This window comes from Wyeomyia smithii, chromosome 2 (assembly GCF_029784165.1).
Source record: "Wyeomyia smithii strain HCP4-BCI-WySm-NY-G18 chromosome 2, ASM2978416v1, whole genome shotgun sequence".
NCBI classification, from domain to species: Eukaryota; Metazoa; Arthropoda; class Insecta; order Diptera; family Culicidae; genus Wyeomyia; species Wyeomyia smithii.
In genome coordinates, this window is record NC_073695.1 from 248,513,102 (window position 1) to 248,530,989 (window position 17,888).

General features: G+C 37.4%; 1 protein-coding gene across 1 annotated transcript in view; it reads left to right on the top strand.

The window, feature by feature from the left end:
- The window catches only part of LOC129720923 (protein O-mannosyl-transferase Tmtc3), a 555,673-nt gene extending 544,935 nt beyond the window's left edge, over nucleotides 1–10,738 (top strand). The window contains exon 12 of the mRNA XM_055672830.1: nucleotides 6,682–10,738. Coding sequence (XP_055528805.1) covers nucleotides 6,682–7,587 — 906 coding nt within the window. The 3' untranslated portion in view covers nucleotides 7,588–10,738. The remainder of the gene's footprint in view (nucleotides 1–6,681) is intronic.
- The last annotated feature ends 7,150 nt before the right edge of the window (nucleotides 10,739–17,888 follow it).

A 17,888-nucleotide genomic window follows, 5' to 3' on the forward strand; every position in this document is an offset into this window, starting at 1 on the left:
TCAAAATAGAAACAAAAAATTAGTTCAAACATTATGAAACAATCAAACATTGATAAAAAAGTGATACAAACAGAATTAAAAAATACTAAACAGAACTGAAAACTGATATGTTCAAAGTGAAAATAAATCTTGAAGAGTAAAAGAGAAATCTGAGAAATAAACTATTGAATGAAAGCAAAAAATTAAAACAAACTGAAAAAGCAAATAGAAATGAGAAAGAGAAATTAAAGTCATAAAATAGTTACAGAAAAGGGAAAAGGATTTTTCTTCATAAAAACTAAGAGCTAGCAAAGACTCAGCAGAAATTATCGAATTTAAGCAATCAGAATAAAAAAGAGACAGAGGGAAAATTGACAGGCATGGAAAAAAGAATATTTCTTCGTAAATGTGGAATAAAATAAAAATTTAAATGTAATTGGGTAATGACAACGGAAGCTGGATTACGGGTAATCTAAAAGCAAAAGGTAAAATGGGAAAAATGCAGCAGAAAATGAAAAATTAAATTCTATGTTAAGTTGAAGGTGAAGAATAGATTGAAGGGTACATAAAAAAGAGTAAAAATATCGTATATGAACAATTAGAGAACAATAAGTGTCAAGCAGACAGATATAAAAAGAGTCAATTGAATGTGGTGAAGCGCTATTTAAACGTCAATGGGTGTTTGGAATTAAAAAATAAAAATAGATTTCACCCCACTAAACCAAAAATTAAAAAAAAAATAAATATAAAACAAGAATTAAAAAAAATCTTGAATTGAGCGATGAAAATTTTGAAATAAGTGACAAATTTACGAATTGGGTAAAGAAATTGATAAAACGATCAAAGAAAAGATGACTGAAAAAAAGGTGAACAGGAAAATGATGCTAAAATTACATATAACGGAAATGGTAATATTGATAAAGCAGGAAATGGAATCAAATTGAAGAAGAAAATAAAAGAATAGAAGAAAAAATGGAAAAGAAAATAATTTTTTATGTAAAGTGGAAAGTGAATAATAGAGTCAATTGAATGCGAATGTGAAATGGTAACAATCTAAGCTAATCGGGTGGGGAAATTTCAAAAAATAGAAGAAAGCGAAATAGAGAGGATAAGAAAATGGAAATGAAAAAAAATGATGAAATGTAAATAAAAGTTATAGAGCGAAGAAAAAATAGAAACTGAATAGAGAAAATATACGTCAAGAAATCATAAGAGAACTAAACAGAAAACAAATTGCCAAAAACATGAAATATATCAAAAGAGATAATATGATGAAGTATTAGGAAAACTTAAATCGCATCGGATATGTATTTTTTCAATACGACAGGAATGATAAGGTAAATGGAAACAGGGAAGGATATAACAAAAAATTACAAAAAAAACGAGTAGAAAAAAGGAACTGAAACAATAATCAAGAAAAAAAGACAACAGCAATTTGTAAAATGGAAATGGTAATATTGATAAAGCAGGAAATAGAAACAAATATAAAAAAAAATAGTAAAAACAGAACCGAATTAAAAAATACGGAACGAATGTAAGAGAAAATTACAAAGTGAAAACAACATGTAAGTGAAAGAAAGAGATAAAGTAAGAAAAATGCAACATAAAAAAAGACATAAAAAATAAGAAAAGAACAGAACATTTTTTTCGCGAAATATTTTCTGAAATCACCGAAAAAGTCAATTGAAAACCCGTCAAATAAAGCAATAGAAATTAGAAACTGATAGGGTAAAATATATTAAAGGAATAAAATGATTAATCAGAAAACAAGAAGTTGAAGTTGAATAGAAGCAATCAATGTAAATTGAAAACTAAGAAAAAATAAGTAAAAGAAGCAATTTAAAAAAATTGAGAATCAGTATAATCGCAAAAAATGAAAAGAGGTAATTGACTTGTAATACATAAAAATGTATGGCACAAAATGTATTGAGGATCAAAAGATAGAAACCAAAATCTAAACAAAATATCGAAAATAAGAAAATTGAAGAAAATAGAGAAAAAAGTAGAAGCAAAGAATGAGAATAAACAGAAATAAAAAAAGGAAACTCAAAATAAAAAAATAGAGAGCCGGTAAAAGTGTGCAAACTAGTACTATAAAAAACAACTGAATAATAAATAAATATTGGGAACAGGGTGCTTAAAACGTCGAAGCAACATTAAGAGCAAAATCATATATTGGACAAGGCCATATTGAACAAGACCTTTTAAGTGGCGAACGATTTAAAATAAGAAATAGCAAATAAATGTAATAGGAAAATATGAATCTAAATTAATATAGAAGCAAAAAACAAAAGAAGGAAATTGAACCTAAAAACGGCACAAAAATAAAAATAAAGAAACAGGAGAACAACATAAAACCATCTTTCAAGAACGCGTGGCCGATGTGATAATGGAAAGGAAGACGAAAAAAGCAACTCCGATTTTTAGAAGTGAAGTGGAAACAAAATCAATATTAGAAACGCAATTGGGAAAATATGTATAAGGTACTCATTGAAAGATAACATAGAAAACAAATTGCCGAACAAATGAAAAAATATCAACTGGAAAAATATGGTGAGCTCTAAAAAAATAAGGAAAATATGTAAATAGGAGCAGGTCAATTTTTTAATACGAGAGGATTGATAAAGAAATATTTATAAAAGGAAATAGGTGAAAAACAGATAATGACAAAAAGCAAAGGAAAAAGAAACGGGACAAACGGAAAAAAATGAATAATAAAATTAGCATGAGAAATTGAATGGATGAACAGTTCGGTAAATAACGTAAGTAAAGGTAAAAAAACAACGATGTGAATAAGGTACAAAAAAATTTCAGGTAAACAATAAAATAAATTACAACAATTGCCCTTATAAATGGAAAATGGAATAAAAAATGTGAAATCCAACAGGAAACATATTTGGGAAATAGAATGGGATGAAGTGAATTTCGAAATGAACATGAAAAAGGGGAATACAAATATGAAATGAAAGCTAAACGTAGAAGAGAAGGTTTTTTATCTTTATAAAATAAAAAAGAAATAAAAAGTGGAAGTATAAATGGAATTAAAGTTTCGAAATAAAATGAGATGCAAAGAATTAGGAAAAGTAAATATGAAAGGAAAATGAATTTGTTGAATGCTAACAAAAAATACAAAAGGAAAGCGAACAATGAAAATTTCTTTATAAAGTAAAAATAGAAAACAGAAAATGAATGCGAAAAATAAACAATATAAAAGCAAGTAACAAAAAGCATACAATTAATAAAGTGATTAAAAAAAATAAAACACAAATAAAAACAGAAACTAAACAACAAATAAAAAATTAAAGGTATGAAATGCAATGAAAAAGACTCAGAACTGGAAACGAGATACTAAAAATAGCAAGATAACATAAATTTAGAATAATGTAAAGAATTTAAATATTAGTTTGTCGCGAAAAACAAAAAGGGGAAGGGAAAATTGATAAAAAGCTGAAAATAAAAAAAAAATATGCAAAATGCAAAACGAACTTTCAGAAGTGAATTGATAATAATCGTAATAAAGCAATGGGATTATTAGAAATTGATTTAAGAAAATCTTGAAATCATAACAGGATAATACAAAAAACAAGTGTTGCCAAGCAGATAAAAAATGTCAATAGAAAAGTAACATGAAAATGAAAAAGCCAGTGGAAAAAGAAAACGAAAAATAATGATGAAACATTAATGATCAATGAATACATAAAAGGAAATAACTGAATATAACAAATAGTAAAGAAGAAAAAATGAACAGAAACAGGACACAGGAACGAAACAAATTCAAAAGAAAAAAAAACAGGATATAATCATCACTGAGAACAGCAAATGGATGAAGGAGTCGACAATTATTATTAAAAAAGGTGGAAAAAGATACAGGAATGCGGACAAGATATTTTCAAGCTTAAGAAAAAGGAAGGAAATGAAAATTACAGCAATTGCTTTGGTAAATGGAAAATGAAAATAAGAGATAAAAAGGCGGAATGAAGGTGGAGTGACATACTGAACACCCAAGCTAATTTAGTAAAGAGAATAAAAAAGGTTATAGAAAAGATCATTGAAAAAATACGGTAAGCGAAGAAATAGCAAACGTCGAATACACAGCCAAGAGGTACAAAATACGTTTGAGTAACATTAAAAAAGTAGTAGTAACATTAAGAAATGTGAAAGTAGAATGTAACTTTAAAAAATGTAAAAGCAGCAAATTATAAATTAAAAAAAAGAGAAATAAATGTAACAGAGATTGATATAGAAGAAAGAGATAACTAAATAACGGAGATAAGAAAATAAAACATAAAACAACGTACAAAAAATAGAAAATGGGGAATAGGAAAACAACAATATTAAAGTTCCTTGAGCACGCGTAGTCGATATGTGATAATACGAAAAACGAAAATAGCAAAACAGAAGTGAAATGAAAAGAAAAGCAACGAAATAGTGAAACAGAAATAGAAACAAAATTGTGACAATATGCATGAGATATTTAATGAAAAATAACGCAGAAAACGAAAGAATGAAGAGATTCTCAAACAGATGAATGATATCAATGGTGAAAAGTAGATAAGCTATTAAAAATGGAACATAATGCAAGCAGGTAAATTTGTAAATACGATAAGATTGATAGAGAACTGTTTATAAAAGGAAAGAGGTAAGGAAAAAACAGAAAATAACAAATATTAAAAAGAAAAAGAAACAGGAAAAAACGCTAGGAACGCAAAAGGAAATGGAAAAATAAAAATGAATGAAGATTTTCGATGATTATCATTAAGAAAGGTGAAACAAAAAAAAAACATTATGAATATTGAGATATGAGGTAGACAACGGTTATAGAAAAAATAAATTAGAAATGAAAATGCGGTATCAAAATATAGTCGGAAATTGAGAAAAAAATGAAAGGAAACGGAAAATGCAAATGAGGAAAGCAAATAACAATGAGAAATGGAAACAAAAAAAGGGAAAACGAAGCATGGAATGTTTTTATAAAAAGAAATATAAGTCTCAAATAAAAGTTATCAGTGTGTATGGAAAACTAAGAAAGGAACCAACGCATCAAAATTAAAAACAGAAACAGAAAAATGATCAAAAGATAGGTATTGTATGTTGGAAAAAAAGTGTGCAAACTAACAAAGAAGAAGACAACATGGCTATGGACGCCAAAGTTCATAAGGACGGTTGAAAAGCATTATTTTTCTTCATTGTGAGCTCTGAGAGGAACCTATATTGGCAATTGGTCGACAAAAAATCTTGCTCTGAAGCTTAAACTGGAAAACAATCAAAGATTAAAGCTTCCTGTGAATTTTGGTGCTCCTAGCCAAATCGGAAGTGCGTAAAGTTGTCAGAGACCTTAATAAAGTTATCCTCAAGCAAACGTGAAAACAACGAACAATTACTTTGCGGCCTTTTAACACACTTCTAATCAAACTAGGGGCACCAAAATCTAAACGAACAAATAAAAATCTGTTATCTTTTTTATTTTTCCTGTTTGAGCTCTATGGCAAATTATTATTTCACTTTTGTCGACCAGTGAAATCGTAGGGGGTGTATCTGAAATAATATTTCTTTTTTGTAAAGAAAAATCATGAAAAAAAGTAGGGTAACCGCTCCTATAGTCATCTCAGTACCTATATTCATCTCATCACGCCTTTTTGATCAATTTATCGTCAAATTTTACCATATTTTCAACGTAAAACTTTCAGCCACTTGAGAAAATCGAGAAGCAAATAGATTTACTTTCAAAAATTTGTAGAAATTGGATGGTAAATTGGACAAATGAGAGAAATAAGATGAATATAGGTGCACCAAGCTGTTGAGATGAATAATGGAGCACATTGTAATAAAAATAAAGAATTTTAAGGAATTTTTATTGAAAAAGCGAAAAAATGGAATTTTTGCGTATAATTCTACAACTCCAAACTAGTGCTGAGACTATCCGGATTTAAGTATCCGGATATCCGATCTCGGATATCCGACAAATATCCAAAATCCGGATCAACTGGATATCCGGATATTATCCGACAGGATATCCGGATTTTCGGATAGTCGGATATCCGGATATCCGGATTTTGTATCCGAACATAGTTTAATGAGAATTATGTAATAAATTACTTACGAAGGGATGGGGGATTGTGGAAAAAGCCATTTTTCGCGTTACATCTTATTCGAACGGGCCTTAAAGACAAAAAAAAACCGGATTTTCGGATAGTATATCCGGATATCCGACTATTCGATTATCCGTATCCGGTTATCCGAGCTTCGGATAACCGGATCACGAATATATCCGGTTAAAAGTCCCAGCACTACTCCAAACACTGAAAATGAACGAATAAAAGAAGTTATTTTTTTGAATATACTGAGATTTTTCTGCTCTCTTTCATTTTCATGCTTTGTTTTCACGTAACTCACAATCATATATTTTCTGGTTTTTTGCATGAAAGTTATTATTTTTACTAAAAACCTTAAGCAGGTATTAGACGAAGCAAATATTTGCTATTTTTGGTACGAATTTTATTTGCACAAAATAAAATCCGTACAAAAATAGCAAATATTTGCTTCGTGTAATACCAGCTTTAGTGTTAAATCAAATGTATATAGCGAAAAGCTTAACAAACTCAAGTGAAAATCGTACTGTTATTCGTTAATTTTCCAACTACTGCTAACCACGAAATAGAGAGTAAAAACATTTGAATGCACTTTTTTCCTTTCTCGTTCCAGTGCTATAAACGCATCCTCCAGCTGGACCCAATTAACATCCAAGGTCTGCACAATCTGTGCGTGGTGTACGTGGAGCGGGGCAAACTGGCCCAGGCACAGTCCTGTTTATCCCACGCGCACCAGCTGGCACCCGCCGAGGACTACATTCTGCGCCACTTGCAGATTGTCCAGACTCGGATTGCCCGCCTGCGTGGGACGCCCGGGCCGAGTCGAGAGAAAGAAATTGCCTTTACGGATTTCGATCCACGTGAGTTCGGGGGGAACCCCTCGGCGATGGCGGGAGCCGACCTCCAGCAGTCGTCGCTCGCCAGTAGCAGTGTAAATAGTCCACTCGATGCAGACGCTGTTGCCGACAGCAGTAGCACTAGCAGTAGTAGTAGTAGACGTAAGAGTAGTGATAACGATAAACATAATAATTTGGAAACATCATTACCTCAACCGAACGATGCGACTGAAGCAGGCAACAGCAACAACAAAAACAACAACAGCAGCAGAAGTAGGAGTAGCACTAGTAGTAGCAGTGAAAACATTGACAGCGGCGAGAGCAGCGATCCTATTTTTATCGATTCCGAGGAATCGGTCTCCTCATCCGCTCCGGCATCTTCGAGCGAAAGCCACTCCCAGCTACAACCAGATGCGCCCAAGTTTGGCGACGATTCGACTGGTGATAGCCGCAGCAGCAGCAGCAGGACTAATAGACCCAGCAGCAGCGCTAGCACTGAGAATATCAATTCTCATTACCAGCATCACCATCAGCAACACCACCACTATCAACAACAGCAGCAGCAGCAACGAAGAAGAAGCGCTGCCTTCCAGCAGCAAGCGGATGGCACTGCCGGTAGCGCCAGCCCTCCGGCGTCGCTTGTCGGGAAGGACCTCGATAATCCGTCGTCCGGGATGTCATAGCATCAAATTCTTAATTACAAGTTAGACTGTTTTAAAATTAATTAGGACTGAACCCGAGAACTGAACCTGCACTGATAATGATTACGGTCGTTACGATGGTGATGACGAAAATAATGATGATGATAGCTGTTGATAGCATAGCGTGAGGAGCATGAGTGCGATGTGGTGTGGTGTGCTTGTGTGCGCGTGCATTGCTGCCTGGCTGCTTGTCCCGAAGGTTAAAAATTTGTCCCAACCGGCGGCCGGAGACAGTGAGAAAATTATTACACTTACTTAAAACCAAGCGGCATATCTCCGACGGCGATGATGACGACGACGACCGAGGAAAACCCGTGTTGCATGAATTGTAAGTGAGTGGTAAAAGGTACTAAAAGTGAAATTATGTGTTATTGCGGGAATGATTTTTTACTGGTGTGGGAGGAACGAAACAGCGGAAGGTTGGGTCCGAGATTTCAGTTGATCGAAATAGTTCTAGTTACGCCTACGATGGGTGGTAAAATTATTCCCGACTCCACTTCTTCAGTGTTTTAAATTGAAAAGCATTTATTTTTTCACATCTGGCCCACGAGTTGATGTATACTATTTAAATTTGGTTGCGATCAAAACACACTCGTATTAGTTTAAATTTAAATCGTCACACAATCAGAGCCAGTTTCACTTTTTAAGTAAACCTTTTCTTTACTCCTATTTAATTTTTTTAGCGAACTTTGAGTAAATGCACTTCGTAAATCTTTGGTACCACGTCGATCAATAACTTTGGCGTTTATATTGCACCAAATCAGTTGAAATCTCGTAAACTCAACCCGCACACCCGAAACACCCGAAGTTAGGCCTCACCCCTCATTAAGTAGAATATTTATTTGTTTGTCTCCAAACAATCGCCTAACGTATGTATTGTGGATAACCACAGCTATCACCCTGAATCTCCTCTGAAAGAGTACTCTTATTTTGCTCGCAACACAAGACTGATTTGCTTCCATGGCAATCACCTGTAACTTAACTCACAACGTACTTCTCGGCAGCGAAATTCACTTCTTTTAGCCATGCCGAGGTTGAAAAGGAAATCCTGCAAATAAATATATAGATAAAAAGAAAATATTTTTACTTACGTTACTTTCGACATTATAAACGTTCATTGTTAAGCCCCGAGTCGAAAGGAAGCAAAAAATGTTAGGTTAATTAACAATCTGCTAGCAGTAGAAGGAATCACAAGACAGAAAATGCGACATTTATTGATCCTAAGCAGAAAAAGACTCTCGCATAGAAAAACATCACCGGAGCATCCAAATCAACTGTTTTCGGTTATCTGTTGTTAATCATCCAAGAGAGGGAAAATCAAGGGCCTGGAGGACTGGTGGAATGAAATCAATTTACTCTGCTGCCTCCCGAATGATGTATAGAATAAAATGTACATTTTGAAAAAGTTAAAACCAAAAATCCTGGCAGCAGAGGAGATAGTATAAAGCGGAAAAATCGAGAGAAGCATAAAAAAGAGGAATATATATTTTTTCACAGGCGTGTGCGCGCTGATAGGTACTTAAGAAATTAGCAAATATTGTAAAACAAGAGGTTAGCATTAATATAGTACGTACCGGGTAAGGGAATGCGGTTATTGTGAGAAAAAGAATAGTCGAACAGTGAAAACCACTCACACACACAGACTCATTGATATTTGCTATAGATGATATTGTTAGGATTTTTTATGAGAAAAAAAATACACACACAGACAAAATATGTGATCGTCATTGTTCTCGGTGATGGCAGAAAAAAAATCTACTTAAGCAAAGCTATAGAATGAAAGTTTATTGCGATGAAAGCCCTTCAGTTCCCTTCATGGGTTTGTAAATCTATTCCAGGACTGTTAGCTTTTTGTGTTAGTAGCCAAGTATTGAAATCAAGTGCTGATGTAAATGAAAACAAGACACACTACCTATATGTAGAACAACAGAGAGAACAAAGCAGACAGGAAAAAAATCTCGAAACCATTTGTTATCGATTGCAATGACTTGCAAGTTGAAAAAGTATATGTCAGTCAAAACAGAGAAACAGAATCTCAGATGTTTTTCTATTAACTTAAGAATCTAATTATTACCGGAATAAGTTTACTAGAAACTGTGTAAGCGTATTACATATATATTACTTTGTATTACTGCTTTTGTAACGCTGTTTGGTGATGGGTTAATCTAAGGTTAAGGCAAATCTTTACGCGAGGTTGCATTTGAAACAAAAAACTAAGCGCCTCCATAATACACAAATCTAACGTGAACGCACGGTCAGCAGTCAAGCCTAAATGCATACCACTGACAGGAAATAGTCTACAATCGGGCGTTTCTAGTGTAATGCTTCCATAATCGAAAGATGAGCTCGACCGAACAATTCACTAGCACTTAAACTGTTATTTGCCGCTTGGATGCTGTAAAACAATGATCGCACTTAATCGAAACCACAACGGATTATCATAATACGAATTATGGTTTTCCAAATTCAACTGCTCGATGATGCGATTACAGCTACCCCCACCCCATCTTTCCTCCCTGCCCCGGATCGTTTGCCAACCGAAATAATTTAGGCTGCTCTCAACCGAATCGACAATTGACGCAAATGAGCCCGGTTTCGTTTGGCAAACGACGACCCCTAGAAATCGTTTATTTTAGAGTCAATATAATGTTGATGTCCCCCAGTGTGCTCTGTGGGTGTCGTTCGGAAACGGCAGGCAGAACCATTTCCGTGGCAACACATTGACACCAGCAGCAAATCACATCCCGAGCGTTCGGGAACGCCAATCCGAATTCGGACGACAAGTGAAGCCTCGTGTAAATATTTGCAACTCATTTAGTTTTATGAGCCAGAGCTGTCCGTTTAGTACGTTAATATATACACACACACACAAACACTTGTCCTGTACCCGCGCGACCGCCAGTGGTCGGCCATTTTCGGCCTGGAAGGCCCCGTTTGCGATGGACGCATAAAATGAGTAAAAATAAAAAGCGAACAACAACAGCAACAAAAAAAAACAGAGAGAAGAAAGAAACGGAACCTCTCCCCCGGGAGGCTAATCCTATATTTAGCGAAAATGAGATTTGTACTTAAGTTGATGAAATGAAGCAAAGTACTATATTTAAGGAAAATACATGGAAGGGAAAATCAACCAGTTTATTGGCTATCTGTATTATAATGTCTCTCGCTTTGTGTTGATCTGTGGGATAAATTGCTCAGCGTCTGGTAAAAGGATGGTCTAAGCTGAGCTGTAACTTGTCTCTTGGTGTTTGCGGAAAGGAATATTAATGCACAAATGAACTTCATCATGGGCACTCATTTTTAATTGCGAGATATACATTACTGACGTTCAAATTAACTTTTATTTGATAATTTATTTTGAGTTTAATATTCTATGTGCCGATTTAGAGCAGACCAATGTAGCTTTTGAGAATGTGGGTTTTATTCGGGATCAAATTCTTATTTCATTATTTTTCGACTTAAGAAAATTTGTTAGTAGTTCTTAGCCCAACTAGGGGTCAAACTCACTTTTCATTTTTTCTTGCTTTTGGAAGCCTGTTTGGGGTTAAATTACAATCAAAATAACAATTTGCTGCTTAATTCTGATATCAGACTTATGCAAAAACGGCGTGCAGCTTTATTTAACCCTTTCTTCCTATATATTTCTATTTTTCTCCATTTTGCATTGTTCTAAATAAGAAAAAATAATAGAATTTTTTTTCGGTTTTCCCCAATCGAGTTTTTGCTTAAAAAATGTTACAGTAGACCGGAATCTCTTTTTTCACACATATACAGAAAACGAAATATGTCTATCTCATCTCAGTTATTCATAAAAAAGTTCTAAAGTGTACTGTTCGGTGAAACCTATACCGTTTCTCTCGGTTGAATCTTGCCAAGTCCATTTATGGTCTTGCAACCAAATGAACTGTTACCTAACGAGCCAGACTTATGTAGAACCACAAACTGGCCTACGTGATGAAATATAGGAGCTTCTGACGCTTTTTTTGGTTTCTAGAGTTAGGTAGAGAATGATTTAAATATATGGATCGGATGCCACATTGGGTTACAGAATTTTTTATTTTATTTCAAAAACTTATGGCTATAAAAACGAAATTTAAGTTTGAGGAAGTTGAGGATTACGAATATACGTGAATAGATGAAAATGTATACTTCAATCCAGGAAATGTTTTTTTATGCATCCTCCTGAAAGCCCAAACCGTACATTTTTAACTTGGGAGTGTTTCTAAATATTTTTCAATTTAGTATATAGCAACAGTAACAACCACCCACATTGGTACACCTGGAGGTCACTAAATCAGACAAAATCGTCGATTGACCATCCGAACCCGCCAAAAATACACGCACTTGCTCGAAGCTGCGCTGCCGAAAGAGGGTTAACTGGTTTAAGACCCTCTTGGGGTTTGTTGAAGCATCATAAAAACAGCCATCAACAGCGTAGCGGAGAAAGTCCTGTTGTATGTGGAACGAAACGAAAAGAACGTTGTGCGGGTATTAATGTTACCTCAAGCTACCCACCAGAACTTGTGGCGATACAGACGGAAAAAAAACAGCAAAACCATCTTTTTCAGGAGAGCAGGAGTTCGAAGAACAAGAATAACTGAATCATTCCCATGAGACGCGAAATTCCTACCAGAAGCTCAACGCGAGATGCACACGCTTTTTATTCTGACGAACTATCGTGAGGCGACCGAAAGGTCCTAAGTGGCACACAGAACGAGGATCAAGGCGGCGGTTCAGCAGAGGACGGAGACGGGCCATCCTCTATGATAGGTGAAGGTAGGGATGCCACCAAGCAGCTGAAGAACACCGAATCGGCTGGCAAAGATAGTGCATCAACTGACTGTCAAGATTTGGGATACTAAACAGTTACCGGAGGAGTGGAAGAAAAGGTTTATCTGCCTTATCTAAAAAGGCGACAAACTGGAGTGTGAGAACTATCGTGTGATCACCATCCTGAGTGTTTATAAATTGCTTTCCAAAGTCATCATCCACCGTCTATTCTCACTAGCAAATGGATTCGTGGGAAATTATCGAGCTGACTTCGCTGAACGCTAGTCAATAAGCGAACAAACAAAAAAAAACTATGGAAGATTATGGACGATAACGACAATAATACCTAGCAGGAGAGCTCGTAGCTCAGGGTTACAGAGACCGATTTGCCTTTTGGTCATGAGTGGTCATGAATGGTCTTGGGTTCGAATCTTAATAGAATCAATCAAACCGTTCGATGTCAGTGGGACTTTTACTTTACGAATAGGTTCGTTCTAAAGCTAAGCCCCCTCCCCTCCTGACTTCCCCTCCTAACCAAGCAACGAGGCTTGGAGAAAAACATCAGAGTTGATAAGAAAGAAAGGTAATAGTATAAAAAATCCGTCACTTATCACGATGACAAAAGTGCCTTTCTTGCCGTAACAGTCGTTAGAGATGCACAGGTGAATTCGGTCTCTGGCAATAACGTTTGTAATTTTTCCGTTCTTCCCTTCCCGAATCGGTTAAAAGTATGTAGCTGGCGCTTTTATCGATCAATTATCAATCTATACAAAAGCAGAATATACTGAATTGTATATGGTAAATTTACTCCAAATTAGCCATCTACGTGTAGAGTATATCCTACCAGGGACTTCTTCCTCTAGGTATCCCTGTAATCGCGCAATTGGCGCGAAATTAAAACCACCAGATTAGTGTGGACTAACTAACTTTGTTTCTGTACATCACTACTTAAATATACCCTACAGGTAACTCAGGGTGAGAGGCCTTTCTCCCCTTGCCCTGGTCACCACATACCTAGCTGTATTACTCTAACCTATGCCACTTTTCGGTCTGTCTCTTTTTTATGCCTAATTTTTAGTACAGATAATTAACTGCTTGAGAGCGCTATAGCATGTGCTCCAAAACACGTGCGCTCCGTGAGCGCTAAGAACCCGCGCGTGAGCATGGGCGACGCTGAGCGACGCTACCGTTTGTCGAGTTCTTTTTTGTTTATTCAATGCCTCGGTAGCTTTAGTGATTATTCATCGCGGAAGGGAAAGTGTTTTCGCCAACGTTTGCATAGCAGAACCGTTCGCGGTCTTTCTTCAAGATTTCCTGTTTTCTTTTACAAAAATGGTTTTGTTTTTAGTGGGCAATGGCAGACGGCCATGTCCCGGTTTTACACTCTACCTGTTTTCATTTCATACAACAGAAGGCTTACTTTCTTTCGGACTAAGCAAAAATGTACCGTATGACAAAATTCTGCGTGACGGAACATAAGGTATTTTCTGCGCGGGGTGTGACGTCACATATGTGCGTGGTTTTATGTACAGGTTTACTAGCTCAGATCCATCACGGAGAAGCAACTATGGAATGTGTGGTAGTCCAAGTTCAAGCTCAAGCTCTTTAGATCGCATGTTTTAGCGATTCTGGACTTAACCTGAAATTTTAAGCCCTTCGGAAAGGATTCTAGGTTCATATCTAGAATTACTTCTTTTGTTGGTATTTTTAAAAAGTTATTCGTTCAAGGCTTTGGAAACGTTTTCATGTGTGTTTAAAGACTACTTTGTACTACTACTACTACTTTATACTAACTTACAACCATTATTCAATAGTACCATAGCATCATTAAGGACGCACGGTCCTAAAAATATGACAGCGTAAGTGCAATCCATCCCCTTTCCACGCATTCTTACAACTCACCTCACGATTCGACACAGTCCACTAAATTAAGCTATTTGTACCACTAACCTTAGCAATATCTATGGAAAAACTAAAAAACTTGATAACACTTCAATTTAAATGAAAACCACTCTTTTTTATGTTTTCTTCGAATTAAACGTTTTTGTCACAAAACTATTAATAAAACAGATCATCATTTCTTACATTTGCAATGCGTATCATTGTCATGGTAACCAAACAAAACCGCATAGTAAAATATCTGCTTCAAAAATAATACCGTATACACATTGATCATTGGGGTGAGTGATCAAAAATACTGATTTTATAACACTACATGACGTTTACGTTCCCTCAAATACAGCTTTCACGTAAATCACGTACCTGTCTAAGATAACCCTTGCATCCTCGGAGTAATTTTACTTATTTTCCTAAAACTTAAATCAAGTTAGATCGAACTCAATTAGGTAGAACCAGACTTTCTGTGCACGTGCTTTTTTCTCAAGCGACGAGAGAAATCTTTCTCTCGCTCGTAGAACTTCCATGTACGAGACAACGTCACATGCGATTTGCAGGTTGCTCTTTCGCTTCTCTTTCGGTTCGGATTACGATGCGCAAGCGATGTTTCGTCATTCCGCGTCGAACACTCGACAGAAACGGACGTGCAAAGTGGTCGTTCTATTACAATCCGGTCCGTGTGTACGAATAGCCAAACAAAAGAGTGTATTATTCGCGCTAAAGGCCAACTAGATTGTGAGTTGTGTCGCTACGTTCTGTACCCGGCTCGCAACTTTGGCTGTATTGGTGCAAAATACCAGCTGCAGTTTTGATCTGTGCACAGTGAATAGATCTTTCTAATTCAAGGCCATCATTTGACAGTCGAGCCGTGTCGCTGTGCTGAGTGATCTCACACCCGGCTCACTGCTGGTAGCTGTATTGGTGCTGCTGTACTGGTGCTGCTGTACTGGTGCTGCTGTACTGGTGCTGCTGGCTGCTTTGGGTGCAGCTTCGAACGATCGGACAACCACTGCTGGAAGGAAGAAGTAAATAGGTACGTGTTCTTGTCGGCGCTAGTGCGCTACATTTAGCGCGATGGATATAGATCCCTCGCCTCCCGTGCCACCATCCCCGAACCCCCTTGACCCTGACCCTTCTGTTACCCCCTCCCCTGTTCATTCTTCAGTCCCCCCTCGCCCCAGGCTTTACCCGGACGGATCTCAACAGGGCAGCTATACTGTTTATTTTTTGTCCAAAGGCAGGAGTGAACTCAAAGCGTTTAAACATACTGCAAATTTCTAAAGACCTGACGAAGGGGTACAAGGCCGTGACCGAAATTTCCAAGGTCCGACCTAACAAGCTCCGTGTCGTGGTCAGTGATCTGGCACAGGCCAATGCTATCGCTTGCTCTGAGCTCTTCACACGCGAGTATCGCGTTTACATACCCGCACGAGACGTGGAGATCGACGGTGTCATAACCGATTCGAGTGTGTCCGTCGAGTGTATCCTAAAAAGCGCAACCGGTTGCTTCAAAAATACCGAAACACAGGCGAAGATTTTGGATTGTAAGCAATTGCGGTCCATGTCTCTTGTCGGCGGTAAAAAAGTTTACACTCCGTCAGACTCGTTTCGCGTTACGTTTGCCGGATCTGCACTCCCTAGCCACGTCTCGATCGACCGGGTTCGTCTGCCTGTGCGATTGTATGTACCCCGTGTTATGAATTGCACCAATTGCAAGCAGTTAGGCCACACAGCCGCCTACTGCTGCAATAAGGCACGATGTAGCAAGTGTGGGGAGACTCATGCGGAAGATTCTTGCAGTGTTAATGCTGAAAAATGTATTCACTGTGGGGAAAACCAGCATGAGCTCTCCACATGCCCGGTGTACATGCAGCGCAGAGATAAAATCAAGCGGTCACTTAAGGAGCGTTCAAAGCGTTCTTATGCTGAGATGCTGAAGAAGACCGTGACCACTTCTACCATAACATCGAACCCCTTTGATCTGTTGCCCTCCGATGAAACCGATTCTGACGATTCATCAGCGGGAACATCTTATGCCAATCCTGGGGAGCCTAGGAAGAGGAAAAATGTTTCTTCTCCTAAACTTCCCCGTAAAGGTCCTAAGATTTCCCAAAGTGTAATGAAAAGTACGAACAAACCAAACAGTGCTGCGGAAAAACCGAAGCAAACTCCTCCTGGGCTTGCAAATTCCCAAAGTCCCAGAAGGAGTTCCCAGCACTACCAGGAACATCTAAAACCCCAGTTGTTCCTTTTGCACATCCAGTTGATGAAACAAACTCTGGATTAGTGAAATTTTCTGACATTGTGGACTGGATTTTTGAAAATTTCAATGTACCCGATCCAATTAAAATTTTTCTTACAGCATTCCTCCCAACAGTTAGATCATTTTTTAAGCAGTTGACTGCCCAATGGCCCCTCCTTGCAGCAATTGTATCCTTCGATGCCTAATTTACCTGCGTATATGAAGGATTCTATCTCTGTCTTACAGTGGAATTGTAGAAGTATTTTACCAAAAATTGATTCGTTTAAAGTTTTGATAAATAAAAACAAATGCGATGCATTTTCCCTTCGTGAAACTTGGCTTACTTCAAGTATTGATCTCAACTTCCATGATTTTTATATTATTCGCCTTGATCGAGACACCCCATATGGAGGAGTACTTTTAGGGATTAAAAAGTGCTATTCTTTCTATCGTATTAACCTCCCCTCGATTCCAGGCATCGAAGTTGTCGCATGTCAAATGACAATACAAGGTAAAGAGCTTTGTATTGCCTCAATATATATTCCTCCCAGAGCACAGGTTGGGCAACGGTTGCTCTTTGATTTAATAGAACTTCTTCCCTCGCCACGTTTGATTTTGGGAGACTTCAACTCTCATGGTGTGGCTTGGGGTTCCCCCTACAATGATAACCGCTCCTCTTTAATCTATAACCTTTGCGATGACTTCGACATGACTATTTTAAACAACGGTGGAATGACACGTATCCCGAAACCTCCAGCGCGCCCAAGCGCTTTGGATCTATCCTTATGTTCGACGTCGCTACGGTTGGATTGCACATGGAAGGTAATCCTTGATCCTCACGGTAGCGACCATTTGCCTATTCTTATTTCAATTAATAACGGGTCAACTCGCATGCGACCAATTGACATTCCGTATGACCTCACACGGAATGTCGATTGGAAGTTATACGAGGAAATGATTTCAAAAGCGGTCGAATCGATTCAACATCATCCACCACTTGAAGAATACAACCTCCTCGCGGGCTTGATTCTCGACGCCGCGTTGCAAGCCCAAACGAAGAAATATCCCGGCGTAACGATCAAAGAACGGCCTCCCACTCCGTGGTGGGACCAAGAGTACTCCGATGTCTACACGCAAAGATCCGACGCGTATCTGACCTTCCGGGATACAGACGATGCCGACGACTTTAAACGTTATTCGGAGCTTGATACCAAGTTTAAAAGCTTGACTAAGGCAAAGAAACGCGGATATTGGCGTCGGTTCGTAAACGAGACGTCGAGGGAGACATCAATGAGCACTCTTTGGAACACAGCCCGAAGAATGCGGAATCGCGTAACGGTCAACGAAAGCGAGGAGTCTTCAAGTAGGTGGATAT